The following is a 20482-nucleotide window of genomic DNA, read 5'->3' on the forward strand; positions in this document are numbered from 1 at the left end:
TTCGAGAGCATTTGGGTTAACGCTACTTTGCACTAAAAATTTTAGAAAACTGCATAGCGCATATATTAAGTGTTTCCTATAGGCAGTTTCGCGCGGCGGAGATAAAAATGTTTTATTCCCTACAGTGTTGCCACTGCTCGCTTTGAAATCGTTCAGTTTTTTATTCGTTAAAGTTTTAGAAAATATGAAACAGACAATTAAATGAATTCCAAATTGAGGCTCTCAGTTGCCCATGTTCGGACGGAGGACTATTTTATTTAGAATTTAATGGCTCTAGTTATCGTTGTTTTTTCACAATGCGTTCATGCAGATTCTTCATTATGTAATTTCTTTAAATATAATACAAATCCTCTCTCTTTTAGCGTCTTGATTAAGAAATTATTATTTTAAATTATAATAATTCGCATAAAAATACTAAAAACATCAAAAGCTCTTTAGTTAAAATATTTTGACCAAACCCTCAAAATCCTTTTTCTTGTTCTACAGAAAAGAATTGAAAAAGAAAGAAATCTATGGCTCCAATGGATATTGGAAATTATTTCAGCTGGCAATTATTACAAATGTTCTCAAAATGTCGTGTGAGAAAAGATTCTGAGAAGAAAATTATCCAAATTTAACAGCATAGTGAAGTTTCTGTTAATGGACACTCTTTCTTTAGAAGACACCTCTCATTAACAGGCAGTTTCTAAGTTACCTTTGTCTAGAAGTAGACAATTAATACACTTGATCTTAGTGTTCCTGATAATGGACAAAAACTTGGTCCCGTATACATACTCTAACGGAAGGTTCAGCTCTACCTCTATTGCTTTCAGTATTGATCGTAATGCAAAACTTAATTTTATATGCAATTAAATTATCATCTGTTGTCTTCTTTCGGATAACCTAATCTGAATTATCTTCCCTCAGATAAGAAGCTGAAACAAAATTTTACATTAAGAGGGAAAACTGCTTCCAGAACAAGTTCTGAAAGCATGCAGCATTATCCCTACACCTTATTAAGCTGTATGGATAATTTGAAATCTGAAAGAAGCCACATTTTTAAAATTATAAAAGATGCTAATCCTTTACTGTTTTAAGTTTTCGAATTAATCTTTTTGTAGTTCCCTCAGCCTTTCTTTTGGCGAAAAGAAATCCTTCACATTATTTTAATGACATCTAAAATATCGAAATAATAAAAATATTAAAGTTTGACAGATAGTCTTCCTCTTTTATGTTCTCTAGGTATTCATTGGCTTAAAATTATAATTCTAGAACTTATGATTTCTTTCTTAAGATTTCTTTTTCTCCAGACGAGAGTAGAGACTAAATTTTACTTTATGATTTAATTACACTTAATAATTCTGTCATTTTTTCGAAGTCAACCCCAATAAATTGGAGTCGTTACGATCACAGACACAAAACTGCCATTGTTATCTTAACTACCTAGCATACTGCAAAGTTAATTAGGTTATTTTCAATTCACGTTCACCTATAACGTATTATGAAGGATGTTATTCATCCTGCAGTAAAATCCTATGCTAAAATTTAAAAATTGCTATCCCAAAATTTCAAATTGTGATCTAACACCTTTAAGTGTTTAGCATTATTTAAGTCACAAAAAATAAATGCATATAAATCAAAGTAGAGAGTATATATATATATAAGATATTTAAAAATTTTTAAACTATACAAATCTTAAACTGATCCACTGGATCGTGGACTCGCACAACTCTGACTGGGTAGCGATCTCTACGAGTTGCTTGCTGGGTTGCCTCGACTTTCATGGCATACGCTAGAGCGCTTTTTAAATCTTTAACATCCGCCATTCGCAGTGCCTTCTGCATTTCAGAATCCCGGATGCCATCACTGAAATATTGCAGCGACAGGATTTCTCTTGTTTCTGTCGGGCACTCCGAAAATGCGAGATAGGACAGCATTTCAACATCCGTGGCGAACTCCTGAAGTGTTTCGGTGGAACTGAATTGTTCCAAGTTCCAAGTTACACTTATGCCAAGATTATCAAGCATTCTGCTTGATGTGTTCCGGCTATCATCAGATGTTTGCTCTTTGGGCGCTGAAAAGAGAATAAGTTCGAAGTGTGAATCCAGAAGGGCAGGAGCTAATGGCGAAGGAGCGTGACCAGTTGTCACGTAGGCTGCAAACTGACTTATCATTGGTTACGGAACTGAATTGAGAGGTTTTTCTCCTTTTTATAAGATTTTTAAATCGCGCGCGAGAACTTTCTGGAACTTTCTCGAAATCGAAAAGAGATATTTATTTATTAAATATTAAATGCACGTGCTCTTGTATTTTTAATTTTCCGGCTTAGCTTTCCTTTAATATTCATCACGCGCTACACTGCACGGGGAATAAAACAATTTGATTTATAATTCAACCAACATTAGCTACTTAAATTCGAAATCCGTAACAGTATAGTATTTAGTATTGTTTAAACTTTGAGTGTGATTCAGAGAAAAGGAAGAGGCTTGTACTTCCGTTTCACACGAAGCGGTCAATTGCGGCCAGCTGCAATTTCCTTTTCGTGGGGGTTGAACACACTTGTTTTGCTCGTTCAGAGCCGAATATTTCTAAGGGGCGGCGATTTTTGACAGAGTTATAGGTTGGAAACATTCCTCTTTGCGTGGGAAAGAAAGGGTCTGTCATCTTGCTGAGAGTTCTGAATTTAGAGAGTTAGAAATTGCGTAATGGTTTATCACCAGTTTGTAGTTGGCCAGAGGGGGGTTCTAAATTCTTTAAGATTGGTTAAATTTTTAATTTTAGTGTGGTTTGAGCCAATAGTGATTTTGAGGCGTTTCTTGGTGAGTGTCAACCGAGCTTTTAAAAGCCGTTGCAGGGTAGGATTTAGAATTTAGGAACGGGGAAGACGGGCACCACGCCTTTACCATTTGGTTAATTGGTTTAGCGCCGTCTCCCCACTACGTGATCCCAAGCCGTTTATTAATATTAGCAAACAGATACATAATTGGAAATGAATACATAATTTGAAATGAATACATAATTTGCTATGATACATAGTTTGGAAAGAAAAAAATTGAAGCATAATAAATAAAATAGCATAATTATAAACGTACAGAATTTTGAATGTAATACAAAAACTTTAAAATATGACATAACTCTTTAAAATATGTGCGGAATTTTGAATATAATATGCGACGAAAAGAAATAGTAGTGATGAAGAGTAGTTTGTAGTTCCAACAAAAGTCTATAGTTCAAAGTCTATATTCAGAATTCACAGTTCAAAGTCTATAGTCCATATTCTATAGATGTAGTACAAAATCTATAGATCAAAGTCTGCAAGTTAAATATTTTGTTTATGTAATTCATGTATATTGCTCAAATTTGCAGATTTTGAAAGTCAGTAGGATGTAGTCGGCTCAGTAGGATAAAGTTCTTACATTCAGTAAAAAATTGTACAATACAAACTGGCAAAGGGCCCACCAGCGGCCGAGCGGTAAAGTCGCTGAACACTGATAGTTCGGTCCGAGGTTCGAATCTCGCAAACGGGCTGGCTGCATGGGTGTTTTCGTGGTTTTCCCTATGTGTAACGTGTATACGAGCCAGTTTCCCTTAGAAAGTCCTCCACGAAAGGCATCCCTCCTCTTAGGCAGATAGCCCTAGTGTGCTTTGCCATAATTAAATACACCACACCACCACACCAAACTGGCTAAATAGTTGGGATCCCGATGCAGGCTAACGTGACAAATTCTTACTACATTAGATAAGTTCAAAATAAATAACTAACATGTTGCCATCAAACTAACATTTACAGTTTTTGGTATGGTAAAGAGCTGACAGAAATAATACAGTTGAACATATAGTACAATAGAACATAGTAACATAGTGTACTGATAATGCTAGATTTGTTGACTGGATGATAATGCATGCTAATATAATATAAAAAGAAAAGCATACAACAATTATTTTCATATAAACAAGTAGATAAATGAAAAATGCGTAAAAACAGTAGAAAATACAGTACAGTGCAAATAAACCAACATGAAATCTATATAAATGCTTGGCTCAAAATTCGATAGGTAAACAAGAACATATACAAATGCTATATGCTATATAATATTTACTTTTTAATTAAAAAGTTGACAGATTCATACAGCGATAGATAGTACAATGCAATTAGCTAACATGATGCCAAACTAACATTTACAGTTTCTAGTATGCTAAAGAGCTGACCTAACATATTGTACAATGGAACTTAGTAACATAGTATGCGGATAATGTTATACCTGCTGACTGAATGATAATGCTTGCCATTATAAAATTAAGGGGAAAAAAAAACAAGTAACTAAATGAAAAATGCATATGAACAGTAGGAGAGTACGGAACAAACAAACAAGTTATCTATAAAAAATACTAGGCTCAAATATGCAATAGTTAAACAAAAATATATACAAAGACAGAAAGTTGCTTACAAACAAAGAAGAATTTGCGGAAAAAGCTATAGCTATACTTGCTGACTGAAACTATCCATATTGTCAGCAATAGCTATAGTACCGACAGAACTATATTACTGACTGAATGCGATATTTGCAGACCGACTAGAATTATTTACTGATAATGCTATACTTGCTGACTTAAGAATGAAACTAGCTAACATAAGACAAGAAACAATGATATTTAAATTGTGTACTAAATAAAAAGTAGACAGATTCTTACAACATGAGACAGATTTCAATGTAATTAGATTAACATGATGCCATCAAATAAACATTTACAATTTCTGTTATAGTGCAAAAGCTCACTATAGATTACAATAGAACATACCAACATAATTTACTGATAATACTATACTGAATGAAGATACTTGTAAGCATGATACAATGATTAAGATAATGATTGTCTTATAGACAATCAACTTAATAAGAAAAGCATACTATCGATAGAAGAGTACAGTACATAAATAATAATAATAATAATAATAATAATAATAATAATAATACAAAATCGATTACGAATTTAATACATACATACATATATATATATATATATATATGTAATGTTTTCAGTTATTCCATCACATCGTGGGCGAATGGTGAGACTATTCCATTACACGTTCTGGCAGATGGTTGATGAAGCTGGGATGATTGAAGTACGGAGAAAAATGACGACTCAGGACTTTTCACTTTTAACAGCAAGCATGTCTTTATTTTAATTTATAGCAGATGACTTTTTCCAGATGAAGTTAATCAAATAACTTATTCAGTAATTGAACTATTAGATACGATTGACTTTAAACTTTAATACATCATAACGTTCTAACAAAGAAAGAGGAGCATAGCGGAAGCGTTAGCAGGACGAAGGCGAGAAGGCATCTGTCTAGGAGAACTTATGACTCAGCATTTATATGAATGGTTATGTAACAGAGTAGCTTCTAGAAAAATGTAGAAAAACTTATGACGCAGCATTTATGTAAATCTTCTGTGGAAAGGCACGACTAGAGTGCCAAGTGATTGTGGCCACAAATATCAATTGGAAATAAAAATGGAATTAAAATCGCTTCTACTGCCAAGTTTAATTTACGAAGTCAACACATTAGCTTACGACGCAATCAGATTACTTCCTCTTCAATATAGGATAACTACGCATCTACAGTGTTCCGTTATTTCCTTTTCCTTTGCTCTTATTATGACATATATATATATATAAATAGATAAATAAAAATAAAAATAAAAATTTCTAACAAACCTGAAAAGGTGATAGATGAAGTTCGATACACACAAACTAACGTGATGCAGTCAAACTTATATTTCATTTGTTATTAACAGTCTAGCTACAAAAAGCAGATAGTACATGGTTAATACATTTCCTGAAAACCATTTAGATTAAACTTGACATAGGTCAAGCCCAACGCTGGAGACTTTCTCCATTACGCAATTTAGTTTGCGGATCAGGTGTCTTTGCTTAACTAAGAGTTTGCAAAATGCCTGACGATTTTGCGTAGGAAATAGTATGTGTAGGCCTTCTGTCAGGGGACAATTGGCTAAATAGTGCTCCGGAGAGCCGAGTTCACCACAACTGCAGACATTGGTATCACTAATGTGCGAAGAATTCAGGAAAAGGTGCATGCCCCGAAATGTAACGGGAAAGATGGGCATTGCCACAGCAGCGATCATATGAAAGATGGTAGAAAGTACGTCGACCGGTGAAGCTATTGTCCCATTCCTCTTGCCACTTATTAATTGCTCGAAGACGTAAAGTTCGCTTGAGAAAAGAATGTGGCCAAGGAATGGATATATTCTCATCAGCATCACCAGAAGCCGCCTCATTGGCATAGGCATCTGCAAGTTCGTTACCATATTCTCCCACATGCTGTTTAACCCAATAGTGAAATAGTGAATAGTGAAAGACAGAGAAGCACGTAAGTCCTGTTGAATGTCTCGTATAATTGGAGAGGAATGCTCAGGATTGCCAATGGCGTGGATGACAGAAAGGCTATCAGAATTGATTGTCGCTTGTGTTATATTCTGAGTCAGCAAGTAGCGGATAGCGCGTGCTATCGCCACTGCTTCCCCTTGAAAAACACTATTCTGCATAGATAAATGTCCCTTCCAGTGGGCTAGAGGAAGATTATCATGAAAAGCAACAAAAGCGCTTCCTACGTTATCATCTATCTTTGAGCCATCAGTATATATCACGTGGCTTGAAGAATTATGAAACACTGATGGTGGAATATGGAGCCTAACTCCAACCCCATAGTCTGCTGGATGAGTACTAAAAGGTTTCAATTTTGCTTCATAGTCATCAGGCAAATAATGTTCTCCATCACATGTGATAGGCCTGCGTAGTTGCACAAGTAATTGACGAACAGCCTCTTCCTCAGTTCTAATATGAAGAGGGAGTAAACCGGCTAGAACATTTAGTGAGTCCGAAGAAGTTGTAATGGCCGTTGCAGGGTAGGAGGAGAGAAGTTTTTTGCCGTTGCAGGGTAGGAGGAGAGAATTTTTTTTTAGCAGATTTTGGCAGATTTTGTTTAGCAAATTTTTCAGAGCGTTAGTGGGTTTGATTCCTTGACGGCGGCCCTTTCGGGACCGGCCGCGGTCAGTGAGGTGCTAAGATGGAGAGGAGAAAAAAAAACGCGGCTGCTCTTTGGGGGTCGACCGCGGTTTACAATTAAAGCTGTTTATCTCCGAGATTCTGGTTACCTATCCGAGATGGTGCGGGTGCTCGTCGTGTTGGACGGCGGCGATTCCTGTCCTGCGGCCTATTATTTTCGATTTCGTCGCTGATATTTTTTCCACTTGTGGAAGAATTGAGTCTAAACTGCTCGTGCTGGAGTTCCTGTTTTGCTTTTGAAAATATGAAAGAGGGACGTCGTCATCCCCTGAGGTCTGCCTTGGTTTGTTGCCTCCAGTTTCGACCTCCTTCTGTTATCTTCAGTGGAACTTTGAAATTTTAGAAAAGTTGATTTTGTTGAGTTAAAATTCTGCTTGACGGAGGTTAGTGCTGGAACTATGAAAAAACTCCCTTGAGATTCCCGTTGAACAGATTTCAATATCGGTTCCTGAAATCGATGAAGATTTGACAGTTATTGTTTCGACGTTTTGTGACTGGATTCGGGCAGCTCCCCGAGTCCCTCATATGTGCGTACGCGGATTTCGTGAGTGACTTTATCTTTTCATTGGTGCTTTTTTTTTTGATAATTAATCTTTATAAATTTGCAAATGTTTAATACTAAAGCAAGGGCTGTCATGTTCAAGTAGATGAAAACTGAATATTTATTGTTACTAAATTTCTAGCTGAGAATTTAATTTTTTTTTATTAATGCTTGATTGTCAGAAGTTAATTGAACTAATTGGAGGAAGGGAATTTTTGATTTAATGTTTAAGTGCTATGTTCATGTAATTTCAATTGACCGAGGATGAATATACTGATGTATAACAGTTGAAGGAAATATGATTTATTCTAAACTAGCTTTTATAAATGAGTTTAAACTTCTTGAGTTCCTGTTTAAAATGATTAAAAACTGTGACGTGTTTCATTATGATTTAGTATAATTTGAATAACGTTAACTATGAGATTGAAATAATGAGTATATTTTAAGAGTATGTTTTATAGGGGTAGTCTGATCAGCTATTTTAAATTATAATATTTGAATTATTTAATAAATGTGTTTATTATTTTTATTATTGCATGTTTCTTTGTGTTTAATTGTGGTCTACTGTAGGTCACCCGTGTGTTCCTTACGGAAACATGGTTAGTATATCGAAGCTGGGTAACCATATTGCGGTAGTAGAGAAAAATCAGTTTTAAGTGTTGGTGACGATCGGCTTAATTAATTTATCTTGATTTGTTGAGTAGACTTCTTAAGTGTGTGGCTTTCTCTAGATTTGTATTAAAATTTATGTGTTTCAGGTTGGTGATCTGAATTAGTTTTATTTTAGTGAGAGATAGCCTGTTAAAGATTTTGTTACGGAAATGCCTTTTCGCATTTTGGTTTTGATAAATAATCTTTGTTGTTATCAAAACACGAGGCAGGATATTTTCCTTTGATTTTAAAGTGTTTTTTATTTTGATTGTGAAAGTAATTAAGTAGTACTTAGAATTAATTTTAGTTTTATTTATTTATTTTTATTTATTTATTTATTTTTTTGTCGCGGCACCAAGAAAGTAGTCAATTAAAAGTTGAGTTTAAAAGTTAAATATTTTTTTTCCACGTAACATTATAACATATATCATATATAATTAATTTTTGCCATTAAGAATATAATGGTTAGTAAAATGTGCTTGTTAAAACTGCAATTTTTAAATCTTCTCAAAAACCACTCTTTAAGTAAGGAGCGTCATAAATCGCTTTAAATTAATTCTTGCTAGCGTGTAAACGAATTAGAAGTTAAATTATTCCAAACAATTACTGGAAAAACAGTGACGGAATGAATTATCCACATGACAACATTCAATTTAATTTGCGATCCGTGTAAATAAGCCTTGTTGATCGTTAATTGCAAACGCAGGAAAGACTGGGATTTGTCTAATCCTCTCTCTCAGCATAATTTAAGCATCTATCGCTGAAATACAAGTCAATGAACACGTTTAGATGATTAATATTTGTCGAGGTTGTGAAATCGGTCGAATTAGCATATATCTTTCTGTCCTGCAAAGTTTGTAGTTAATAGAAGTTATTTCGTCGTAACTGTGAACAGTGATGAAAGTTGTATTCGACTTCATTTCAAAAGATATAGGTAGACAGTTAAGCTACGTATACAGATATTGTTATCAAATCAAACTGATGAAGCTATAAGGTATTTTCCCCCCCTTTCCAGCATGCCTTCATGGTCTAACGGTAACACATTTGGCGCGTATTCGACAGATGCAAGGTTCGAATCTCAGCGAGAGCACTGCGGATTTCTTCGATTTCCTTCTTTCGAAAAATTCGAAAATGTGTCTATAGTAGCTCCCAAACTAAAAAAAAGTAGTAAATAATGATTCTTCACTACCAGGATTTAGCGATTGGGTCCCCTAATCCCTAGTCGCCCTTTAGAAAATGGAGAGTATATAAGGTATTTTCTCCCTACTTTCTGCATGCCTTCGTGGTGTAACGATAGCACACTCGGGACATATTCGAAAGGTCCAGGTTCGAGTCCCGGAGAGCGCATTGCTCATTTTTCATCTCTCGTGCTTCAAAAATAACCTAATGACTCTACAGAGTAATGTACCTTGATTAAGCCTGATTTTGTATTTAAAAACGTTTTTCAAAAGCTTAAAAAAGGAACTAATACTGTTATCACTCGCTTTCTTAAAAATATACAGGATTTACAGCTATATGTAATGTATGCCGACAGTAATGGATGTATGCCAATAGTAATAAATAGTATGTATATATGATGATAATAATGAATAGACGTATTCCTTTCTTCTCTTGAGTATTATCTGTATTAGAACAATTTTAGCTGTCAAAGAATAATACCTGAATTGCGTAAAGTGAAAAGCATTTATTGATAAATAATATTAATAGCATTAACTAATTAATATTAATACTTCTTAGAAACTGGTTAACACTAATTGCGTAACTTTCCACAATCCTCGCCTAGGTTAAGAATTTTTAAAATCTGTGTTTTGATTTAAATTTTGCCAAAAAACTTAAAATCTCTTTGGGTGCCTTTAGAACATATTTACCATTTTCATACATAAAGTGCAACTGTAAGCTTTAGAAAAACTTACCAGCACCATTTCTACAGTTTTATAAACGCTGCAAGCCATCCCACACATTTTGTACGGCTTAAGCTGCACTACGTTTTAAAAAATGTACCTTCCATCCAACAAGATTTTGTTATTATTGCGAGTGGATCCGGGAGACACATCATATTTTAAGCTTATTAGCTTCTTGGTATTAACTTATGAAACGAAAGTGGAAGTAAAAAGTGTGTGAATCAAGTTTGAAAAAACTATATAACACCGAAGATGATTCTGTGTACTGCTGGAGACAAATGGATCTGTATCTGTTTTTTTCTCACGTCATCCCTTCCGAAGGAAACATATTGAAGACATTGCTGTTACCGTTAGGTTTTAGCTTTTGATTGCAATCAGACATTATATACAAGACATAACCTAGTGTCCTTCAGTGTTGCACCTTAGTTAAACACCACGTGTAAGCTTAGCCCTCACTGCTTCCTGTTAGTGTTCTAGTTTAATCAGCAATAATAAACTAGGTCTTTGATACAACACATATTTGGATATTTTCATAAAAACGGCTATCGAAATAAATTAATTGTATACAATCTTACCAATGTGATACAGCAACCATGGCAAAAGAGTAGTCACTCGACTATTTTGGCTTATCGGTCCACCAGCGGCCGAGCGATCAAAGCTGAACACTCGTAATTCGGTCCGGGGTTCGAGTCCCGGCAAACGGGCTGGCTGCATCGTGTTTTCGTGGTTTTTCCCATGTGTATTGTAGATACGAGTCATTCCTCCCTTTCCGTGTAGCGCCTAAGGGAAAATCACATAATAAGTAAAGAAATAATACATATAAAATCTACATTTGCAGCACAATTACTTTAATGCAATAGTGATATTTTCCTTTCAAATCAAATGTGTAACGTGTATAAGAGCCAATTTTACTTAGAAGTTCCACCACGAAGGACCCTTCCACTTATGCAGATAGTCCTATGTGCTTTGCTGTAATTAAAAAAAACTTTTCATTCTTCCTGGCTGCTGTTTCTTTTTCTGCTATGCATGTATTCTTGCCTCACTCTTGATACCACGGAATGAGAAAACTTAATTTTCAAACTATTTCTGACACCAAATGTGTAAAGCAACTATTATTTGTTCTCATATGAAGGCATCTAGATTGCGAGTTTTTGCTAGCATGGTACTTTTAATAATTGCTTAGAAAGGGTTTTGCTTCGATCCATATAAAGGGTACCTGAAGATATTTGGCAAAAATGTAAAGGCAGGCAGAAGGGAACGAAATAAATAGACTATGTATGGAACGTATATATCCTAATGGCGCGTTGTGGAGTTACAGATTACTGTTGAGTGGGAGATAATGAGAATTCTCATTTCCTGTGCGGATTTCGAGTGACACTCATCGCTACTCGACAGTGAAGTGTGCCGCCAAGCATTTTATCTGTAGGACTTCAGATGGAAACGGAGTCGCTCCTCAAAGTAGATACATGAAAGTAGTTCATTGTACCTCTTTTTAGCACCTGCTTTGTTTTAGCCACATTCCCATAGATAAACTTCACATCGGTGACCTTCGCGTTCGTGTAGCAATGCATACTCCTCGAAATATGTAGGGGGGGGAGACAATTTAGGCCAGTTGAACGCTTTTTTTTTACCATTCAACAGCGCTCGAATCATATAAACTTCATTTTGATATTACGTAATTTGCTCATTTTGGTATCCTGTGTCTACCTTTACATTTTTGTCAGATATTTTCCTAGCAGCCTGTGCAACGCCCTCATAAGCGCTAATGTGAGGCAGCAAGGCCCCGATATTTGCATAATGCCATCCATCCTAATTCAGTAGCAATTCAGTGTGTGTTGCTTGATCTATATATATATATATATATATTTTTTTTTTTTGGTAAACTAAACAAATCGTTTTTATTGCGACCAACTATGCACTGAATAATGCGAGAAAATTTTTGAAAAGTACCGGAAGAAGTAATGTCATATTCGTGTAAAGTTTATATAATTTTCTCTAAAATTTGTAATATTCTTAAAAAAAAAAGAAAAGAAAAAAAGAAACGAAAAGGGAAAAATTCATCAGAACACAATTTGAGAGCAAGCATAGTAAAGTTAATCCTTTGAATGCTTGAATAATAAACATAGTATTAATCTATGAACGTTAACATTCCAACATCTGGCTACAATTTGGCCCAATTTCAGTGTAATAATTACAAATTGTTTGAAACGCTGTGAGAACCAGAATATTGCGAAAATTAGTATTGGAATGTGGTAGATGCAAAATTACGAGTATATACTGTTAGATAATGGCGCTGATCGTTAGTGTAGAATTACCTCAAGCATCGATTTCTAATACAGAACAATATCCACGAAGGGCAGTAAATCATATACAATATTACAACTATGGTCAGTTCAATTTATGATTTAGGTTAACCAGTAGCTAAGATGGACAAAGTGTTATTAACTACTACGCACTGATAGTTTCATTGCATTTCGATATCGTTGGGGATTGAGCGGATTTAGCCTATCGTCGTAGCAGCATCAGTGAAATGTTGCCGTATAATATATATGCTCCGCAAATGAAACTAGAGGGATACAAAAGATTAATAAATAGAGGAGAACAAGAATCATGACTTCCAATATTTCTTCACTTATTTATTTATTGATTGATTCTAAATGTCGAAGGTGAAGGAAGAAATTGTCTCTTTATGTATACTTCCTCTCTCTCCAATGTTTTTTATTTGTTTAGAAGTGCACTTAACAGCCATTTTCACACAGAGATTTTCCTTTTTGCCCCGTAAATACCTATATGTATTGCATTTGAAAAATTATTCAGAGGCTACGTGATTATTTTTTTTTCAGTGTAATAATCAACTTTTGGCTGTACTTTAGTTTTTTCGGTTTACAAAATTTTTGTTTTGATCGAAATGTCAGCATTACTATTTATACATAGATAAAGTGTCAATAAACTAATGATGTCTAACAAATATCAGTCTAAGGTTGAATTTAAAAAAAAGGGCAGAACACGAACAATAATTTAAAATTTTTAGGGCTTGATGCCCAAGCTATTAGTCACGTTCGAAACAATATTTAATTTCCCCGCACGAGAGTTAAACAAGTAGCATCAATGAGGGTGGTACTTTGAACATCATTAACGAAGTGTGAGTTGTATAAGGTGGCGAGAAGCCTGCGCCGATTTTCTGGCTTGACCTTAAAAGTCGGAGTCCCGTTTCCATGGTAGCCATCGATCCTCTGGTTCCTTTTTGAAGACACCTTCACACCTGCCACACTTCGGGACCAATGTTGGGAGGATAGGGGTTTGATTTGGGCGTCCCGCATGTCCAATTGTGGCCTCGAGCGAAAGTTCGTGCTGTTAATGATACCGTCCTTAAATGGATTAAGCCTCCTCTCTTTCGTTTCCAATTACCGTCGCAGTTGCGTTTCCTATTACTGAAATTTGGAAGAAAAAAAATCATAAATGTCTCAGATGCCGGTAACTTAACCATTGAAAATGCCATTCCCCAGGAATTAATCTTAAGAAATCCGTTATGATTTTGGTATTACTTTCTGATATTGCTCCACAGTTTTTCGAATTACTTGATCATTAGAATCAAGCCGAAAGGCATTTCGTTAGCAGTCGAAGATAAATTATAATTTGTTAACCTGTGGTTAGATTATTACACGAACAATTTTTTTTTCTTTAAGCAGATTCATTGTAACCCGATTCTTTTTGACGAAACTGATTCTTAATATTATATCGCCAATTTTTTTCCCAGAAGATTTTAAGCCGTCTACCAGCTTTCCTTTAAAAGCCCGCTTTGATATTAATTCTACAGAATTTTACTTCTGAAGTTTAAGTCTGATTATACGAGAGAGATATTTCCGAAGTTGTATGAAATTAGGCATTTTTTTTTTTTTTTTTTTATTTCTTCGATTTTCGTCAATACCATAAAGCAGTTTTTCAACATGATCCTCATTTAATTTAATACACTTACCCAAAGAAAAATTAATTTTTCTAAACCAGCCTCAAAGAACTTTTCTATTGTCTACTCGGTTCACCTATTTATGGCATGGTTAATAACAATAATGGCATGGTAATAATAATAGTAACAAAGTAAAAAAAAGTCAAATTCATATTTATTATCCATCTGAAATTTAAAATTTCCATCTCCAAGACAATTTTTAGTTACATTTTGTAATTCAGATATATTGACAGTTAAATATTACATTTCTTGATTGACATTTATTTAAAATAACTCTAACATGTTTAATTAATCAGTATATAATTTAATTTAAACTAAAAAAATTATTGAAATTTTCTAAGTTTTAAAGAAAATTTTCCAAGTGAGACAAAACTTGTGAATAAATAATGACAACCTATGGTCTCTTTCGTACATTTATTAAATTCTCCTTTGAAGCATAGATAGAAATGTATATGTTTGTATGTAAATAACTATCCATTTTTTATTTTTTAGTACAGCTTGATTGCGTATTGATTCTGAAGCTTGTAGCCTTGAAGAGAAATTAGAAAAAATAATTTAATCACGGATTGTAGATGCTCATCGGACAATGGAATTTTTTTCTTATTAATTGCCAACTGTTTAAAAAGTGCTGCTTACATATAATGCATTTCCAAACAAAGTGATTATTAGTGCAAAAAAACTGAGCTTGCTAACTTTTTGACATGTAAGAATAAAAATTAATAAAATCTGCATCTTCAAATTTTTAAATGAAATATTTATCACACTGTAAATCAATTAGGTCCATTTATAGATTTTCCCGTGCACTATTCATGTTTGTTTTAATGGTAAATAAAATAATCTAAATTCGTTCTTCAGGTAACTAGAATATTTGCAACGTCGTATTTATAATAAATGCATAGTTGAAATCTATTCGCGGGCCGTATAAATTTGCTTTGGAAGTTGCCAGTTTGACATCCTTGCCTTATACTATTACAAAAATGTCAAAAGAAATGGTAGTTTAGAACTATAAAGATATTACTGAAATGAAACAAAAATTGGATCTTCTTTTCAGGTATAACGTTTCCTTAAATTTCACGGTGCCAAAAGGAAAGAAAATCAGGATCTCATTTGTATGTTTTTGGATTTGCGACACTGAATCTTAATAATTTTTAACAATTGACAGAAAACAGAATTAAAAAAATTAGCCTTTATTGGCTCCAAACAGTAAATGCGATAATAAACATTTAATAATTTTAAGCCTTTGAAAGACTATTGTTTGACCTAACCTGAACAAGCAAAATAATGAAAAACTTTCCTTCATTCAAAACTCATCTGTTAGTCTATTTCTATTAGTTAACATTATACTTCAGCGGAAGCTTATTTTGTTAAGAGAAGTCACATGGCTCTTTTGCTTGGAATTCACCTAATAGTATAAGAAAATTCTGTCAAGAAAATGAAGATTATTTTAGAATACGGAATAAAAAGGTAGTACATATAAATTCATAAAAAAGAAGGTAGAGGAGACTTATATGAAGGCTGAAGCTTCCTCAACGAAACTATTACTTACTAAAAATACGATATCGGCTTATCATATATTGGGGTTCCAAATACTTTTTCCTGCCGCTCCTACTTAGAAATAAACCACATAAAATGATAATCCTTAAAAATTGCCAAATAAAAAAAAAATAAATAAAAAGTGTTCCTGGGTTAATTTAAAACTAATGCATATGTTAAGTTTTATTAAGAAAAGAGTTTTCAGTGTAAAACAAAAGAATAAATTTTAGTCTTCATTCCAACAGAAATAAAAATTCACAGAAATGCATAATTTTTGCAAAATCTGATTACAAATCTGCATTTGTTTATGTATCAATAAACAAATAAACTGTTTGATCTTATTTCATACATTGAAAAATCGGATGTGGACACCACGTGACTTCCTTGTACAGATTATTAAATTATAAACATTTTTTGCTGCATTTAATTTAAACTTATTTCCACAAATTTCATGAAAGATATAGTTTTCATTCAATTAATTCAGATCTCACATCGCAGCAAGGCAAAAATACAAAAAATCTCAAAATATTTTCATTAAAAATTCTAAAGTACAGAAAAAAATAAAACACCAGAACACTTAAAAAAATATTTTTACAATTAAATTTAGAGTTTCTACGCAAAAACAAGCAACTCGGCCAGCGAGCAAGAAGGCAGATTGTTTTGATGCACAAAATTGAAATTTTACTTTTGTACACAAAAAGACACTGAAGGTACAGAAATCGACTTAATTTCCTATTCTACTAAAGATTTTCAAAGTTAAACAAATGGGGGTACGTTCGGCTTAGTCGCACAACTTTTAAATTGTTGATAATTCTACAACTATTGCATGCAGATAAACTAAAGACATAAAAACCTCAAGCGAAGCATAAGAATAACATAATTCAATCATTTTTAAAGCAAAAAAAAAAAAAATGCAAAATTTACCAACGTATAACCATAAAAACTGAGCTCAACGACCCAAGTAACAGAATGAGCTTTGTGGAATCATTTTCGTCAAGATATTTTACACAAACAGTTTTTCATTGAACATTCAAAAGACACTGGATATTTTCACAACTTGAGAACTTTAAAAATTATATTTGTGTTAATTTATTATTTTTAGTTTTATTTAGAAATTATATTGTTGTTATAATACTAACTGAAAATTAGTTCTTTAAGTATTACATAATCTGTATATGAGAAAGGTCAGGGCATGGGAAAATCTGCAGGCTATGTCCTTGATGCCTCTTAACGTCTTTTCTCATATGATAAGCTTTCTCTTCCTTCTCTAATTCACTAATGCTTTTCCGACACGCTGCTCTCCCAACCTTTCTTTTTGAAGGGTTCTTTATCGTATTTTGTTATATATGTAAGATATAACAAAATACGATAGCTGCTTTAAAAATAATTGGCTACCTCAAAATTAACTATTCTAGATTTGGTGCTTTCCCCCTAAATTCATGTGTTCCCCCAAATTCGAGATCTTTCCATGTTATATAACATTGCTTGAAAAAGGTAACTAAAACTCAAATTAACTAATCACAGCCTGTCTCTACAATTGCATTTACTTCAGTGTAAATACTGCTCGCCTATTAATTACGTTATTCTTTTTCTAGTTCCTGCCACGCTATCAACTTTATGCTACCCTCCCTGTCTTTCTCTTATTCTAAAACAGACGTCGTATTCCCGCTGTGTATATAAGAAAATAGTGTAATTGCTTATGACCTAGAAGTCTACGAAGAATTCCTCTAATGGGACTAGAAATAAAAGTGGTAATTAGCTGAACTCGGTTTGGTATCAACATCTTCTTTCCATCTTGCCACTCTGCCATCACGACTACGCATTAATATATTACACACCCACACACACACACACACATATATATATATATATATATGCTGCTGAGTATCAAAAAATTGCGACACCAGGCATTAATGATCTGGCGAATGTCAAAATCATATTAGAGGAAGAAGTTGGGATATGCAAATGATTAGTATCTCAGCGCATTTAGACGACGCAGGAGGGAGAAACAACATCTGAAGTACTGCTTCAAAGAAAAGTTGTGCAGTGGATTTCTCATTCTGAAAGTGCTTTGTAAGGTTGGAGTTTGCTAAGAATAGCGTGTTAAGCATCGAATAAGAAGAGGAAATGCTTACCAGCAAGTTCGAAATTCGGTAGCGGCAGGATCGTTGCCTATCGAAAATGTAGATTATCGTTCCGTGATATCGCCGATTTTACTGGTCGATATCGAACCACCGTCATGCGAATATGGAATCAATGGATTGCTGAGGGTCAAACTGATCTGCTTGCAGTGTAAGGATCTTAAGTTTTACTAACGTTTATTTTATTTTAAATCTTTACTATCACTTCTTATTTTCTACTTCCGGCCAGAATTAAAAGCTTTAACTTATTTATGCAAATTTGTCTTGCGAACGCCAAGTACTTAAGTTGTGGCTTTTTGCCAAGCAAGAGAGAGGAAGGAGCTATTAGAAGCAGGCCGCTTGCCATAGTAGTTTTACTCGGTTGCTGGTTGCCTTCAAGGCCAGAGGTTTAATCCTCTTGATAATTTTAAACGTATCGTAGTGTTAGCAGTTCTCTGTACTACATACGGCTTTTTGCTAATATACGGCCAATCTTGGAGTAGGAACTTGTTTGATTAATCCAAAGTTAGTTTAGTTAGAGTTTAGTTAATATTTTTATATTCCTACGTTCAGACCACAAGTGGTTGGTCTCTGTATTCCGAAGTCCGGAAATCATTGTAAAGAGAGAAAAATAAAGAGTTTCGTATACCCTTCTTGTGTGTATTCTCTACTTCCCAAATTTATTGAACATAGCTTTAGTAAGCTCCCTGTTCCGAGTCAGGATAGTAAATGTTTCCAAAGCAAGTAAGGAGGAATACAGAACCTGATAGCAGGAGCTCAAAGCCCTCCCATGACTAACTCACGAAAGACAGACATATTGTGAGGTCAGCCCTGAAAAACCGTGCGACCACATCACGGACCATTAGTCAGGAATTGGGCATGTTTGCAGCACGCCAAGTATCAGCTCGTAAGGTGCGTCGACTTTGCAGCAGCGTGGACTATCAGCAGGATGACCATTATTTCGGCTTCCCTTGACAATGCAGCATGTCTCTCTCTCTATGCTGCATAGAGAATGCCTAATGCAGCATAGAGAGAGACGTGCGCCAAATGACAAGGCAGGGTGCAGGAGTGGCAAAATGCCGCCTTTTCAAACGATTCCTGGTTCTAAGGGCAATAGTCTGATAGCCGTATACGTGTCTGGAGTGTCCGAGGAGACGGCACATCGTCTGCTTGCATTCGATATCGGCATAGGGGCCCTACACCTGGTGTGATGGTTTGAGCAGCCATTGGGGACACGACACGCCCATCTTCAGTTCGGATCGACGGTAATTTGAATGCAGATGGGTACATTTCTGACATCTTACGTCCTGCGGTTGTTCCCTGTATTCGGGGCCCCCAAACGCAATGTTCCAACAAGATAATGCGAGACTTCATGTTGCACGTCGTTAGTTTAGTTAGAGTATTCGTCGTTAGTTTAGTTAGAGTTCTTCTAAGTATTCGACTATCCAGCGCGGCGAATCCGAATATTTAAATTGATAGTTAATTCAAGAAATAACAACTAATTTAGGAATTTTTGAGTTTCGGAAACTCTTTTAACGCTTTCGGAAGTTTAAGCGAAAACAGTCAGCTTTCATGGATCCAGTTTTTTCATTTATCCTATATATTCGATACAAAATTTATTAATGCTATATACAGTGATGTTCTTCAATATAAATATTGCATTCATCAATGACAACTTAAATCTGATACGATAACCGCAGAATACATTTTGTAATCATTGAGATCATTAAACATATTTAAAGATATTGGCACTTATAGTGGTATAATGGTCATTAATTCGTTAAAAATCTTTTGATTTGATCTTTGATTTAAATTCAAAGGTACGTTATCAGTAAGAAATAATGGGAAACTAATTAATCCATTCTTATGGAAAAAATCCTACTTGCAAATGCAAATGCAAATGTAGCAAATGTAGTGGGTGAAATACGCAAGTGCAATTATATGTGAAATTGCTGTATTTCCTGTGTAATGTAACGCAAAACTAATTTTAAAAGAAAGTAAGAATACAGGGCCAAATCCTTTTAACATTGAGCAAAAGGGTATCTCAATAATTTGGCGAAAAATCGCCAAAAGTCGTCAATTTTGGCGGCCATGTGGCGACATTTTGCTCGGGTCCCGGTATCACCGTAATAAGTATTGTAACTGAATAAATGTAATTGACCACTTTGTTAGCTGTAACCATAATTCGACCCTTATATTGTTTTCGAGTAATTTCGAGAAGCAGAAAGTACTATAAATATATCGGTGGCCTCCTTAAAAGTCTATTACCGATTGGCTCCAATTAAATTTGTTTTACACTTTATATTTTACATATATATACATATATCTATATTGTTGCGTTCTACGGTTTCGTGGATTTGTAATGATTGATGACGACACTTGATGAAGAAACAAAACACAATTTATTCGTCAGTGTTACACAGGAGAGTTCCAAAGACACTTTCATAGCCGTGTCTTTGGAACTTCTTTTCAGCGATAAACACGCTGAAACAATCAGCAACACAGCCTTCAGGCTATCAAACTATAACGGTGAAGACAGCTTCACGGCAAAGCACCAAAGTAAAGATCTCGACTCGGTTCAGTCGGTTTCAGAGCTCAAGACACTACTACTGAACGTACTATCGATATGCTCCACGATACAACTCAATACACTGCTACTCCGAGTACAGACAAGGTTTATATAGCTTCTGACCTGCCTTCGAGA

General features: G+C 34.6%; 1 protein-coding gene across 3 annotated transcripts in view; it reads right to left on the minus strand.

Annotated features, from left to right (window-relative positions):
- LOC118195307 (uncharacterized) overlaps positions 1-20482 on the minus strand; it is a 196256-nt gene that overhangs the window by 165988 nt on the left and 9786 nt on the right. For all 3 annotated transcript variants that reach the window (XM_085820701.1, XM_085820702.1, XM_085820700.1), the window contains exon 2: positions 10737-10941. In XM_085820701.1, coding sequence (XP_085676827.1) covers positions 10737-10941 — 205 coding nt within the window. The remainder of the gene's footprint in view (positions 1-10736; positions 10942-20482) is intronic.

The sequence above is a fragment of the Stegodyphus dumicola genome, chromosome 7, assembly GCF_044657685.1.
Source record: "Stegodyphus dumicola isolate Sdum_Otavi_A_Nest chromosome 7, ASM4465768v1".
NCBI lineage: Eukaryota > Metazoa > Arthropoda > Arachnida > Araneae > Eresidae > Stegodyphus > Stegodyphus dumicola.